Below are 14,743 nucleotides of genomic sequence, written 5' to 3' on the forward strand. Positions count from 1 at the left end.
ATTTAATATGAAGAAGGCGAGCAGTAAGGGAAGGGGCAGTGGCCGTGATGCTGAAGGTGCACGCAGAGGCCGTGGCCCTGGGCGCAGTGAAACTGTACCTGCTGCCAAAGCACAAGAACAACAATCATCCACGATACCTAGCTTCATGTCCAAGTTTGCAGTGCGGCGCAGGACACCACTCTTGAAGTCAGACCAGTGCGACGAGGTGGTCGGTTGGATTGCAGCAGATAATGCTTCCAGTCGGTTAAGCACCACCCTGTCTTCCACCAAGTCCAGTCTCAGTAGCCAAGAGTCTGCTCAACCCAATCCTCGCCCTGACCCTCCTTCCTCCCACTATGGAGAGTCTGGGCAAACAAGTGATCCCACACTCGGATATTCCGAGGAGCTCTTTTCAGTGCCATTCCTTGATTTGGCCCTCTCGCCAAGCACACTTGAAGAGGGACAGATCTTGTGCCCTGATTCCCAAACTCTTGAGTATCCACAATCACAAGAAGATGATGGTGGGGAACGGAAATTACTGTTTAATGAGGAGGAGGATGATGAGACACAGTTGCCAATAACTCAATGGCACTTACTGTCTCAAGAGGTTGATGAAGAGGATGAGACACAGTTGTCAATCACTGAGGTAGTTTTTAGGTCAACAAGTCAGGAGGATGAGCAGAGTGAGGAAGTGGAAGAGGAGGTGGTGGACAATGAAGTCACTGACCCAACCTGGGAATGTGAAAAGCTGAGCGAGGACAGCAGTACAGAGGTGGAGGGATCTGCTGAACCGCAACAGACTGGAAGAGTGGGGTGGCAAAAGGGAGAAGGCAGGCCACACCAAACAGGCCCACAACTGTTCCCGGTAGCACCCCCTTGTGGAAATCTACCTTGCCAAGGGGTAGGTGTTCCGCAGTCTGGCGCTTTTTTGAGGAAAGTGCGGACGACAAAAGAATTGTAATTTGCAACCTGTGCCATACAAAAATGAGCTGGGGCGAGAACACTAGCAACCTCACCACCACCAGCATGATCTGCCACATGGCATCAAAGCACCGTAATACAGTAGGATGCGAAAGTTTGGGCAACCTTGTTATTCGTCATGATTTTCCTGTATAAATCGTTGGCTGTTACGATAAAAAATGTCAGTTAAATATATCATATAGGAGACACACACAGTGATATTTCAGAAGTGAAATGAAGTTTATTGGATTTACAGAAAGTGTGCTATAATTGTTTAAACAAAATTAGGCAGGTGCATAAATTTGGGCACTGTTGTCATTTTATTGATTCCAAAACCTTTAGAACTAATTATTTGAACTCAAATTGGCTTGGTAAGCTCAGTGACCCCGGACCGACATACACAGGTGAATCCAATTATGAGAAAGAGTATTTAAGGGGGTCAATTGTAAGTTTCCCTCCTCTTTTAATTTTCTCTGAAGAGTAGCAACATGGGGGTCTCAAAACAACTCTCAAATGACCTGAAGACAAAGATTGTTCACCATCATGGTTTGGGGAAGGATACAGAAAGCTGTCTCAGAGATTTCAGCTGTCTGGTTCCACAGTTAGGAACATATTGAGGAAATGGAAGACCACAGGCTCAGTTCAAGTTAAGGCTCGAAGTGGCAGACCAAAAGAAATCTTGGATAGACAGAAGCGACGAATGGTGAGAACAGTCAGAGTCAACCCACCAACCAGCACCAAAGACCTACAACATCATCTTGCTGCAGATGGAGTCACTGTGCATCGTTCAACCATTCGGCACACTTTACACAAGGAGATGCCGTATGCGAGAGTGATGCAGAGGAAGCCTTTTCTCCGCCCACAGCACAAAAAGTGCCGCTTGAGGTGGGCTAAAGCACATTTGGACAAGCCAGCTTCATTTTGGATTAAGGTGCTATGGACTGATGAAACTAAAATTGAGTTATTTGGCCATAACAAGGGGCGTTATGCATGGAGGAAAAATAACACATCATTCCAAGAAAAACACCTGCTACCTACAGTAAAATATGGTGGTGGTTCCATCATGCTGTGGGGCTATGTGGCCAGTGCAGGGACTGGGAATCTTGTCAAACTTGTGGGATGCATGGATTCCACTCAGTGTCAGCAGATTCTAGAGACCAATGTCCAGGAATCATTGACAAAGCTGAAGCTGCGCCGGGGCTGAACCTTTCATCAAGACAACGACCCTAAACACTGCTCAAAATCCACTAAGGCATTAATGCAGAGGAACAAGTACAACGTTCTGGAATGGCCATCTCAGTCCCCAGACCTGAATATAATTGAAAATCTGTGGTGTGACTTAAAGAGAGCTGTCCATGCTCGGAAGCCATCAAACCTGAATGAACTAAATATGTTTTGTAAAGAGGAATGGTCCAAAATATCTTCAACCAGAATCCAGACTCTCATTGGAACCTACAGGAAGCGTTTAGAGGCTGTAATTTCTGCAAAAGGAGGATCTACTAAATATTGATTTCATTTCTTTTTTGTGGTGCCCAAATGTATGCACCTGCCTAATTTTGTTTAAACAATTATAGCACACTTTCTGTAAATCCAATAAACTTCATTTCACTTCTCAAATATCACTGTGTGTGTCTCCTTTATGATATATTTTACTGACATTTTTTATCGTAACAACCAACGATTTATACAGGAAAATCATGACAATTAACAAGGTTGCCCAAACGTTCGCATCCCACTGTAAGTGGGCCGAACGCCTGAGTCCACAATCTGTGTCTGCAGGTCACACCACTGCCTCCTCTTCCCCTGTGTTACGTGCTGGCCAATCCCCTGTCAAAGGCGCAGGCCCGGATGCATCCCGCCCTACCCCTGGACCTTTCTTAAGCACCATTAGCAACCACATCTACTTCCGTGTCCCAGCGCAGCGTACAAATGTCCTTACCCCAGGCATTTGAACGCAAGCGCATATACCCAGCCACCCACCCACAGGCCATAGCACTAAATGCGCAGCTTTCCAAATTACTGGCCCTGGAAATGTTGACATTTAGGCTGGTGGACACTGAGGCCTTCCGCAGCCTCATGTCGGCGGCCGTCCCTCGTTATGCAGTCCCTAGCCGCCAAAATTCAAAGTGTGCCGTGCCCTCCTTACACCAACATGTGTCCCGTAACATCACACGTGCCCTGACCAATGCAGTTACTGGGAAGGTCCACTTAACCACTGACACATGGATAAGTGCATTCAGCCAGGGATGCTTCATTTCCCTGATGGCACACTGGGTGAATGTTGTGGAGGCCGGGGGCGAGTCGTACCCTGGCATGGCACAGGTGCTACCAACGCCAAGGATTGCGGGCCCTACGTCGATTAGGGTTTTCGCCAGCACCAACCTTAGTGGCTCCAACTCCCACTTCTCTTTCTCAGCTTCCTCCTCCACTTCCACCTCCGAATTATCAGCGTGCAGCACCAGTCAGTCATCAGTCAGTAGCTGAAAGCAGTGTAGCACTGGAGTGGGGAAGCGGCAACAGGACGTGCTAAAGCTGATATGCTTAGGGGACAAACAGCACACCGCCGCAGAGCTGTGGCAGGGGATAAGAGACCAGACCAAGCTGTGGCTCTCGCCACTCAACCTACAACCAGGCATGGTTATGTGTGAAGGTTACTGGTGAAGGTGCGCCGCGTGTGTGCACATTTCCCCAAGTCATCGACAGCTTCAGTCTGTCTGTCAACACTGCAGCAGCGCTTGAAATTGCCAGCTCACCGGCTGTTGTGCAACGTGATCACGCGCTGGAACTCTACATTCCACATGTTGGCCAGGCTTTGTGAGCAGCAGAGGGCAGTAGTTGAATACCAGCTGCAACATGGTCGTCGCCTTTCCAGTCAGCTTCCGCTATTCACAAGCAAGGAGTGGGCATGGATGGCTGACCTCTGTGAGGTTTTAAGAAACTTTGAGTAATAAACACTGATGTTGAGCGGCGATAACGCTATTATCAGCGTCACCATCCCACTTCTGTGTCTACTCAAACGCTCGCTGTTCACAAATAAGGACGACGCTTTGCATGTGGAAGAGGTGGAAATGGGGGAAGACATTACACAGGGTGATAGCCAGACCACACTTAGTTTGTCTTCTCAGCACGAATTGTACGATGAAGAGGAGGAGGAGCAGAAGATGATTGCCTCCACTACAGAGGGTAGTACCCATGGAAGTTTAATTCCATCTGTTCAGTATGGGTGGTCAGAAGAGGAGTAAGAGGATGTGGAGATTGAGAGTGATCTTCCTGATGATGACAGCGAAGTCTTGCCTGTTGGTACTCTGGCACACATGTCTGACTTCATGTTAGGCTGCCTTTTCAGCGACCCGCTTGTTATACGCATTTTAGACAACACGGATTACTGGTTGTTCACCCTTCTTGACCCCCGCTACAAAGAGAACTTCTCATCTCTCATTCCTCTGGTGGAGAGGACGAACAAAATGGTGCAATACCAGAAGATCATTGTTGAAAAATTGCTCCAAAAATTTCCATCAGACAAAGCGGGTGGCAGAGTCCGTAGTTCCTTGGCCAACCGAGGAGGGGAGACAAGAGGAACACACAGCAGTTCCAACAGAGGCAGGGCAACATTCTCTAAAGCCTGGGACAGTTTCATGACTCCCCGCCAGCAACCTCACCCTGATGCGCGGCCTACTGTCACAAAGAGGGAAACTTTTTGGAAGATGGTGAAGGAGTTCATAGCAGACCGTGTCAGCGTCCTCAATGATCGTTCAGTGTCTTACAACTACTGGGTGTCCAAGCTGGACACATGGGACAAACTGGTGCTCTATGCCTTGGAGGTGCTGGCCTGCCCTGCCGCCAGCGTTTTGTCTGAGCGGGTATTTAGTGCTGCTGGTGGCATTAAGCGTATCCGCCTGTAAACTGAAAATGCTGACAGGTTGACTCTTATAAAAATGAACAAGTCCTGGATTGACCATGACTTCTCGACTCCACTAGAGGAAAGCACAAAAAGGCACTTTGTGTGTTGTTTATAATGTACTGAATGCACTGTATTCCCATGCACCCCTTCCACCACAAACAAGGGGATATGGTGGAATCTTTCTTTTCTCATTCTCCTCCTCCTCTTCCATCATATCAACATGCTTATTCGTCGCATATAATGCCCTTCGCATATAATATTTTACTGGGTCAGCTCAGCTACAGGCCCTTGCATATAATGTTTTAAAGGGTCAGCTCACCAGCAGGGCCGCATCTAAAATATTTTACAGGGTTAGCTCACCAGCAGGCCCTCACATATAATATTTTACAGGGTCAGCACATCAGCAGGCCCTCGCATATAATGATTTACAGGGTCACCTAACCAGCAGACCCGCCCCTAAAATCTTTTACAGGGTCAGCTCACCTGCAGGCCCACGCATATAATTTTTTATAGGGTCAGCTCACCAGCAGGCCCTCACCTCCAAGTCCAGTCTCACTTGCCAAGAGTCTGGTCAACACAATCCTCACCGCCGGGGGTCGCGTAGCAAGTTATCACGGAGGAGTCTCGTTCATTATCGGAATTAACCAGACAAATCACTCCACCAACTAAGAACGTCCATTCACCACCACTCACAAAATTGAGAAAGAGCTATCAATCTGTCAATCCTTTCCGTGTCTAGCCCGGGTAAGGTTTACTGTGTTGAGTTAAACTAAGCTGCAGGCTCCACTTCTGGTGGTGCCCTTCCGTCAATTCCTTTAAGTTTCAGCTTTGCAACCATACTCCCCCCGGAACCCAAAGACTTTGGTTTCCCGGAAGCTCCTCAATGGGTCATGGGAATAACAATGCCGGATCGCCGGTCGTCATAATTTATGGTCAGAACTACGACGGTAGTCTTCAAACCTCCGACTATCGTTTTTAATTAATGAAAACATTCTTGGCAAATGCTTTCGCTTTGGTTCGTCTTGCGCCGGTCCAAGAATTTCACCTCTAGCGCCGCAATACGGATGCCCCCACAGTCCCTCTTAATCATGGCCCCATTTCCGAAAACCAACAAAATAGAACCGGAGTCCTATTCCATTATTTCTAGCTGAAGTATTCAGGCAACCCGGCCTGAACACTGTACATTTTTTCAATGGTCAGCTAAGCAGCAGGCACTCTTCCATAATTTTTTAAATGGTCAGCTCAGCAGCAGGCTCTCAACCATAATGTTTTAGAGGGTCAGCTCAGCAGCAGGCCCTCGCATATAATTTTTTAGAGGGTCAGCTCACCTGCAGGCCCTCACTTACAATATTTTATAGGGTCAGCTCACCTGCAGACCCTCACCTACAATCTTTTAGAGGGTTAGCTCACAAGCAGGCCCTCACCTACAATCTTTTTGAGGGTCAGCTCACCTGCAGGCCCTCACCTAATTATACCTAATTTGCACGCGCGATTGGGCCCAGGTTATCTAGAGTCACCAAAGCGGCAGCAGGCCCTCGCCCATAATGTTTTAGATGGTCAGATCAGCAGGCCCTTGCACCAAATGTTTTTGAGGGTCACCAGCAGGCTATCAATCATAATTTTTCAAGGCTGTGTATGATGCCCTCCTTTATGTGTAACAAAGGGTGTATTGTAGTGCCGGTTCCTTGTAATTTTTGGCAACCCTTTCACTTATTGCATAGGCTTTATTAGTGTAGGAGTCTCACTACCTGAACAATTGTACCACAATGTGAATGAGGCCCTCCTTTATGTGATATATAGGTTGTATCGGAGTGCCTCTTCCTTGTAATTTTTGGCAGCACTTCTTGCACTTTATATACAAGTAAATATACAGGAAAGAATGTTTCCTAACAATTTTTCCTCTAAAATCAATGTTATCTTTGGTTTTGTGCGTATTTTTCTCAGTCTGTAAAAGTGGCGTACTACTCGAACAACATAGTTCCCAGCAGCGACCTGGGAGTCCAAGATGCATCCAGACATCCTCCCTATGCTGTTCCCGAACCATCTCGATGGTGTTTCCATCAATTTCTTACCTTTTCCTATGAACCAGGCACCCTCCCCTCTTCAGAGCAGGGGTTGCCTGGTTTAATGCTCGGGTTCTCCCATTGAGCATCCCGATGTGTTCGGCCCGAGTCGCCGAGCACCCGAGCACTATGGTGCTCGATCAACACTAGTTAAGACTCCTGGGCAGTAACAACAGCTTAACTCTGTGCTTTCTGTTGATAATTTTTCTGTGTTATTGAGCTTACCTTACATTTATTTACTGAATCTTAAAGGCATATTATCTTTTCTGCTTCTGTGAACACAATATATAACTGTTATAAGACATCCAGAAACATGAAGTCACTGTAAATAACTCTCTTTCTGTCTCTAACATATAAACATAAGAACTGCATTAAATTTATTGGCAAGTCTAGCTATATAAACATGTAGGTCATATTAGCAACCTAGGACAGGTCATAGCTGGCCAGCTACAATTATGCCGGGCCAGCGTCAGCACCAGGCACAATATCATTACAGTAATCTGGGTAAACAGTGCAGACAGTGTAGCAATCAGGAGGCTTGTGGTGACCCTAAAGTGCTGACCTGGAGATGCAACTGTCATCATTGATGCCAAAAAATAACATAAGAGTAAAATACTGACTAGTAAATCGATTTGGCTACTTCACAGAATTTTACAAAAAATTTTGCTTTGTGACAAATTACTTTGTCATAAAGCGTATTTCTTTGTAAGTAGTGGGTGCAATGACAGGGAGAGATGATCGAGCCCTCCCCCACCCTCATTGTACCTCTCAGATGCCATGTTCATAGATGATTGCTGCATCTGACAGTAATAAAAAAATCATACTTCATACTTTTGATCGAAATGAGCCGGTCGCCACCATGTTGAGTGAATATCGAGCGCGAAAAATCGTGTGGCCTGTGATGACGTCATCAGGCCAGCGTAGTGACGTCATATGTCCCCATGCACAGGATATTGTGCGAGATCTTCAATCAAGATGGCGGCAGCCGGCTCATCGCGATCAAATGGATGAGATAAGCATGATTTTTTTACCCGATCTCGGACATTTTCACTGAAGTTCGGGTTCGGGTTCGGTGTTCGGGTGATTTTATTATTTTCCATTATAACACGGTTATAACGGATTATAATAGCATTCTTATGACAGAATGCTAAATGAAATTGAGGGGTTAAAAATAATTTTAGAAAACTCACCTCATCCCCTTGATCGCACAGCCGGTATCCTCTTCTTTCTGCAGAACCTGCAATGACGTCATCGAGCTCACCACGTGGTAAGCGTGGTGATGTCATCACAGGTCCTGCTGAATGCAGATAGAAGGACCTGCGGTGACGTCACCACGTTCGTCATATCAGTGGATGAGGTGAGCTTTTTTAATTATTTTTTAACTCTCAATGGCCATTTTATTTAGCATTCTGTCTTAAGAATCCTATTATTTTTCATTATAACCATGTTATAACGGAAAATAATAAAGTGAAGTTCAGATCCCCATTGACTTTAATGGGGTCTGGGGTCAAGTTTGGGACCCGAACTCGAACTTTGACCTGAAGTTCGGCCGAACCTGGCGAACCCGAACTTTCACGGGTTTGCTCATCCCTACTCAACACCAATACAGACCAATACACTTTCCCTAGATTTTTGTTCATACAAGGCAAAATATCTATGTGCTGTTCTCTTCTAGTTTGCCTGTTTTCCTTTATTTAAGACTAGAAATGAATATCATGGATAACATTGTGACATGTTTTCTGTTTTCATAGAAAAAAATGCCAGAAATTAACAAGCAATGAGGTAAGTGAATCAGAAATTGGGTGCTATGTCATCAACTGAACACTCTCCTTCTCAGATCTCCTGTTTGCGGAGTTGTAAGGAAAGTCTTGATGTATTATTATTCGAGCTTCTGTCTTGGATGATTGGTCAAAAGGGGCTACATGGTCCACTCCACATCACCCCGAAAAAGTTAAAATGGTTTTCTTGCTTTTTAAGTTCGATAAATGTTTGTTTTGATTCTTCATCTCTGCATGTATACTTAGTAAGTTACTTTTTAGCGAACTGATCTCCAGTTCCAATGTTTTAATGGAGATGGAATTGGCAACTGTTACACCTGTGGCAATGACAGCGCCCACTACGCTAAAGATTATAGCGGCAACGAAGGCAGAAATAAACCGTCTCGGTCTTTGACTCGTAGAAAACTGTTCTCTGGTCAAGGTCTTTCTCGCTTGCTCCAGGATCTGCATAATCCGTTCTTGGGAATATCCGATTTGCGTCTGGTACCAGGTTTGGATCTCCGATGACAGGATCTCGGACTTGTTGAATTGTTTTTCGATGAAGACGTGTGAAACCAGGCTGATGTAAATCTTCTGGGACAAAATCCTCTTGTTTGTCAGAATGAACCCCGCAGTGTCCTGTAGCATGATTCCGGACGAAGGACCTGGCACAACAATCGGCGTGGAACTCCTTCCCCAAGATCAGGATGACATAGATGATGGCAATCATCTTAGTTGGCATCTTGCGCCTAAAATATTGTATGACAAATATGAGTACATACATCTTTCACTTTTTATCCTGCAAAAAAAGAGGTTAATGCTATCATATATTTTTGATTGGCATAGGTTCTTTTTTTGAACAGGGTAAGTTCCTTGTTTTAGAGGTCAGTTAAGAGATGTTTAGCTATAGAGGAAACACACATGAGGATGGGTTAGTATATACGTTTGTTCATACAATACCAATCCTAATTTCCGTCTTTAGCTGGAGCTGTAAAATCTCTTCACCTCTCCTCATCCGACTACTTCTATCTCTCGAAGTCGTGAGCTAGGATGACAAACACGTAGTTGATTAATGTGAACCCATTTTTCCACAAATTCATCCCCCTTAGGGATTTTTATCCACTGGTGTACAACTTGTCAATAATGACATAAGGTCCTTTCCATGATGGTAAGAATTTTCTCTCCTTCACTTGATCCCGAGCGAAGTTATATAGATAAACCTGATCGGAAATTTGATACTCCTTCTAAGTAGTTTTCAGATCGTAGTATGTTTTAGCACTCACTGCGGCTTTCTCTATATTCTTCTGGGCAAACGCAAAAGCATGCTGAAGGTGCTTGCGTAAATTTTCCACATATTGATGCGATGTTGTAGCATTTATCAAATTATGATCTGTTGTCCGGTATAATAAATGCTGGGGTAACACCATCTTCCTTCCTGTGATCATCTCGAAGAGAGAAAGTTTGGTTGCTGCGCTTGGGGTCACCCTGATGGCCATGAGGACCAACGGCAACTTGACATCCCAGTCTTTACCGTATTTATTGACAAACTTTTTTAGAATATTCACAATGGATTGGTTGTAACGCTCCACTCCACCACTAGAGGCTGGTCGATAAGCTATGTGTAGCTTCCTCTTTACCCCCAGTATTTCCCACATCTTTGTCATAACTTCACTAGTAAAATGACTTCCACGATCGGACTCGATGTGTTGGGGAAGACCAAACCTGGAGAATATGTGGTTAATGAGCAGAGATGCACATACGCTTGAACTGTGAACAAACAAGTTACGGTTAACATGTATCTGTTGCCTTTTGATGACGTTGTTACTAGCCCAATTAAATCTATTTGGATGTCTGACCATGGTATGGACATCCCCCTTTTTATCAGCGGTGCCCGATGAGTGGGTCCTTGTGGCTGGAATTCAAGGCATATTAGACATCCTTGACAATATGTTTGCACGTCTTGTAACATATGTGGCCAGTAAGCGTAGTCCCATAGTAACTCATATGTTAGTTTCTCACCTCGATGTCCAGCTGTTGGGGCATCATGGGCATGTTGTAGCATCAGACCTCGATACACTGCGGGTACTACCCATTGCGTGATACCGTTCTTTGAGGTCCTTATCAGCAATCCATCCTGTAATGAGAATTCAGACTTACCCTTCATCAGAATTCGTAACTCCTCTTTGCCATCACAGTCTTCTGTATTTATGGGACAATACGGTGGATCTTCAACATGTTTATAAAAGATACCAATAACTGGATCCCCCTTTTGGCTCTCAATGAGATCCTCACTAGGGGAATCTTGGCTCTATTGCAACACATTGGCTTCAGTTCCCTTCTGGGCCTGACTTCTCGTCGTTGCATCCACTTGGATAGTTCCCATGAGGTCATCAACGTCCAAAACTTCTCCGTCAATGGCTGCTTGTTTGGCGAGGAAATCTGCTAGATCATTCCCTTCCTTATCCATACCTGGATTTTTTGAATGACCCTTTACCTTTTTCCAGTAAATTTTAAGACTTTTGGTAATAACCATCTCATCGAATTTGCAAAACATCTTACCATGCTTGACTGGCTTGTTGTTGCTTCTCATCATGCTAGATCTTTTCCATCCGGGTAAATATTCTGCAAAGCTATTCCGAATATAATCTGAATCTGTGATTATGACAAACTCTTTAATATTATATTCAATAGCCATTTGTACAGCTTTGTACACAGCGGCAAGTTCTGCGACCTGGCTACTTTTGGGACCGATTATGTATCCGACGGACACATTCGGGAACATATTATTCCACACGATTCCAACACTTGCAACCAGTGTATGCTCAGTTCCTATATCTGTATGGGAAGGACAACCATCTACATACACACATGGTAATGATTTGCAGTACTCCTCTTCGTAAGATTTATATGGGGATGATAATTGTTCCTCCAGGAAATCATTCTCCTGTGACTCACTTTTATGTTCTGTATTGGTACAATCATTGAGTTCTGCTAATCCTTGAGCAACTGGGATTTTATTATTTTGTTTGTACCTGATCTCCAATGGCCATCCCATTAAGGACATTGTCCAGGCGGTTATCCTGCTATTTGACAGGTTTTCATCCCTTATCCGATCACTCTGCAAGTATTGCAGCGGTTGGTGTGCAGTCTCCACAATGATCCTTTCACCTTGGATAAAACTCCTGAAATATTGTAAAGCCCACACAGTTGACAGTAAGGTTTTCTCACAGATATTGAATTTTACCTCTACTGGTGACAAGGACTTGCTGGCATAGGCAATGATTTTGCTCCGGTTTTCCTGTTTTTGGAAAATGACTGCACTCATGCTTTTGTCAGTGAAACCTGTTTCCACAAAGAAAGGTTTTCCACCTTCTGGATAGGCAAGGCATGGAGCCTAGATAAGTTTGGCCTTGAGTTCATTCACAGCTTGCTCGTCATGAGCTCACTCCATTCCCATTTTACTCATTTCTTCAGTAACTGCTTTGTAATTTCGGCATAATTATCTATAAACTTACGTGAATAGTTCATCATTCCCAAGAATGATCTGAACTCCTTGAGATTTGTAGGTGACTTGGTATTAATCACTGCTTCCACCTTCTTCTTCTGTGGGTTGATTCCATCAGCAGCGATTTCGTGACCTAGGAAATTAACCTTGGCACGACACCATTGAGCCTTCTAAAAAGAAAGTTTCACACCAGCTTTTCTCAGTTGGGTTAATACATACCTCAGTTCTACAATGTGTTCCTCAAAAGTCATGCTTTTGATTAGAATGTCATCCACATAGGATAAGGTACCTCGTTCAGTGGCATCAGGCATTGCCTTATGCATGAACACAGCAAATTCATGGCCCGCATTTATGTACCCGAAGGGCAGTCGGGCCTATGCATATTGTTGCTTACCAAATGTGAAGGCCAGTTTGTACTGATCCCTCTCGTCAACTTTAATCGTCCAATATCCTTGTGCACAGTCAAGGGCGGTAAAAAATTTTGATCCTTGAATTTGTGCCAAACATTGGTCAATATACGGCATGGGCCATCCGGACATGTAAACACGTTTGTTTAATTGTCTTAGGTCTGAGTAGAGACGAAATTGACCATTGGGTTTGAGGACTCCAAGTATAGGATGGTTGAACGAGCTATGTATTGGACGGATGATACCCCCTACTCTCAAGGTTCTTGACAATTTTCGATAGTGACTCGTTAGCCGCCAGTGGAAGTCGGTATTGTTTGACAATGATAGGGGGTGCATCGGGATCTGTCTTGATTCTTGCAACATGTAGGTCTGTTTCTCCACAGTCATAAGAATCCTTGGCGAACATGTCCTGGAACTCTGTGAAGAGTTCTTTTAGCTGTTGACGCTCTGACTCATCAGAGCATGCATCAGCTATAGAGACTTGTTCTTCCACCCGCTCCTGAAATTCTGAAAAGATTTCAGGCTGACTTAACTCGTAAGCTTCTTCGAACTCACTGGTTAGGTCATTTTGGGTGTAGCGTACCTTATCCTTTCCTTGTTGGCAGGACTCGTACTCCTTTTAATCGATTTCATGGTTGAAAACCAATGATGACTCTTCGATGTGGCATGTACCTTCTTCAGAGCTAAAAGGATAAACAGAATGGATATTAAATAACCCCTCAGGTGTTGATGAAAAACTTTGTTCTACTACCTGTTCTTCTGTCAGGTATTCATCAGGAATAAGTCCAATAACATCATTTTGGAATCCAAAAGTGTAGTATTCTGAATCCATAGCTAGACCAATTACGGTGTCCTTTTGTAGGGATATGCTATGGGGAACCATGTTATGGATTACCATATGTAACAGATCCTGATGGATGTTTATCATAGGAGTAGGCTTTACCTTAAGGCCGAGTTGCTGCATGCGGTTGGACAAACAGATAAAAGCATTTGCGTTCTTCAAGTTTTGTCCCTTCTTCATTTGAATAGGAAGAAGAAATGGTTTGCATCCTTCAGGGATTTTAACCTCTTCAGCAACCTTAAAGTATAACTGTCGTATTATTATTTTTTGGAGTATTGGATTGTGGGGATTAATATAACCTTGGTGGCCCTATTTCAATTTTTCACTGTGTATTCAATTACCCCTTAATTCCACAGTTTTATTCCCTGTACTGCCTACTTTTACCTGTGCTTAAAATAGGGTTGCTAGGCATGGTCCGTCTATCTGTTGAAGGACGGAGGACGCAGAAGCAGGCTGCGTGCAAGGTCAGATTACTGACAGCCAGGGACTGTAAGTAAATGATTAATACCCAGGTCCTCCCCAGCAACTGATAACAGTGCCTGGGCTGTGTGCACTTCTCCCTGTCCCTGCACTTGGCAGACGCTCCCTCACTCAGCAGAGCTGGAGAATGCAGAGTTGAACCAGCGCACAACAGGGAAGGGAGATCTGCCATCTGCTCAGTGTATAAATGAAAGCAACATGTGGTAAGAAGACCCCTTTGTGCTGCGGGAGATTAACCCTTTAGGGGGAGGGCTCTGGTTACTGACACTTTTGGGGGGCTATTGTTACTGGCTAGTGAGGGCAGGCGGGATTAGCCTCAGGGTGAGGGCAGTGGCGGCCATCTTAACTGAATAGTGAAATTGCAGTTTTATGCAGACTGGTTGCTAAGGGCTGAATCTTATTAAATATGGGGTAAGTCAGTCTAATAGTAACTGATTCTGGAATATTATGTTATTAGTAACTACATATATGAAAATTGAAATTAGGGTCTAAGTGTGACAGTTATCCTTTAATACTTACGGCATAGGGCATCTGTTGTCCCCCTCTCAAGGCATGCTCTACATCCTGGACTCCCTCTGGATTTCCTGGTAATCTGGACCATAAGGTCTTATTCACCAGATCAATCTGCACGGCAAATCGGTGTAGACGGTCGTTGCCTATATACATTTGGTACCGTGGTTCATTTATCACGATGAAAACGTGTTCCGTAGTCTTATTTCCTATGGAAATAGACAAAAGACATCTTGCAACCACATTATGACTCTGGGAATCTCCATCCAGATCATGAACCCATTGTTCCTGTGGAGAGAAACTTTTAATCATTTTAAGATTGGTGACCTGTTTTAAGAGT

At 44.5% G+C, this 14,743-nt stretch overlaps 2 protein-coding genes across 2 annotated transcripts in view; both read left to right on the top strand.

The window, feature by feature from the left end:
* The window catches only part of LOC120992210 (B-cell receptor CD22-like), a 371,322-nt gene that overhangs the window by 78,151 nt on the left and 278,428 nt on the right, over positions 1–14,743 (top strand). The gene's annotated exons all lie outside the window — the stretch shown is intronic.
* Positions 1–14,743, top strand: part of LOC120992223 (B-cell receptor CD22-like) — a 131,088-nt gene that overhangs the window by 76,512 nt on the left and 39,833 nt on the right. The window contains exon 8 of the mRNA XM_040421061.1: positions 8,655–8,685. Within this exon, the coding sequence (XP_040276995.1) occupies positions 8,655–8,685 (31 nt within the window). The remainder of the gene's footprint in view (positions 1–8,654; positions 8,686–14,743) is intronic.

This window comes from Bufo bufo, chromosome 1 (genome assembly GCF_905171765.1).
Source record: "Bufo bufo chromosome 1, aBufBuf1.1, whole genome shotgun sequence".
Taxonomy (NCBI): Eukaryota; Metazoa; Chordata; class Amphibia; order Anura; family Bufonidae; genus Bufo; species Bufo bufo.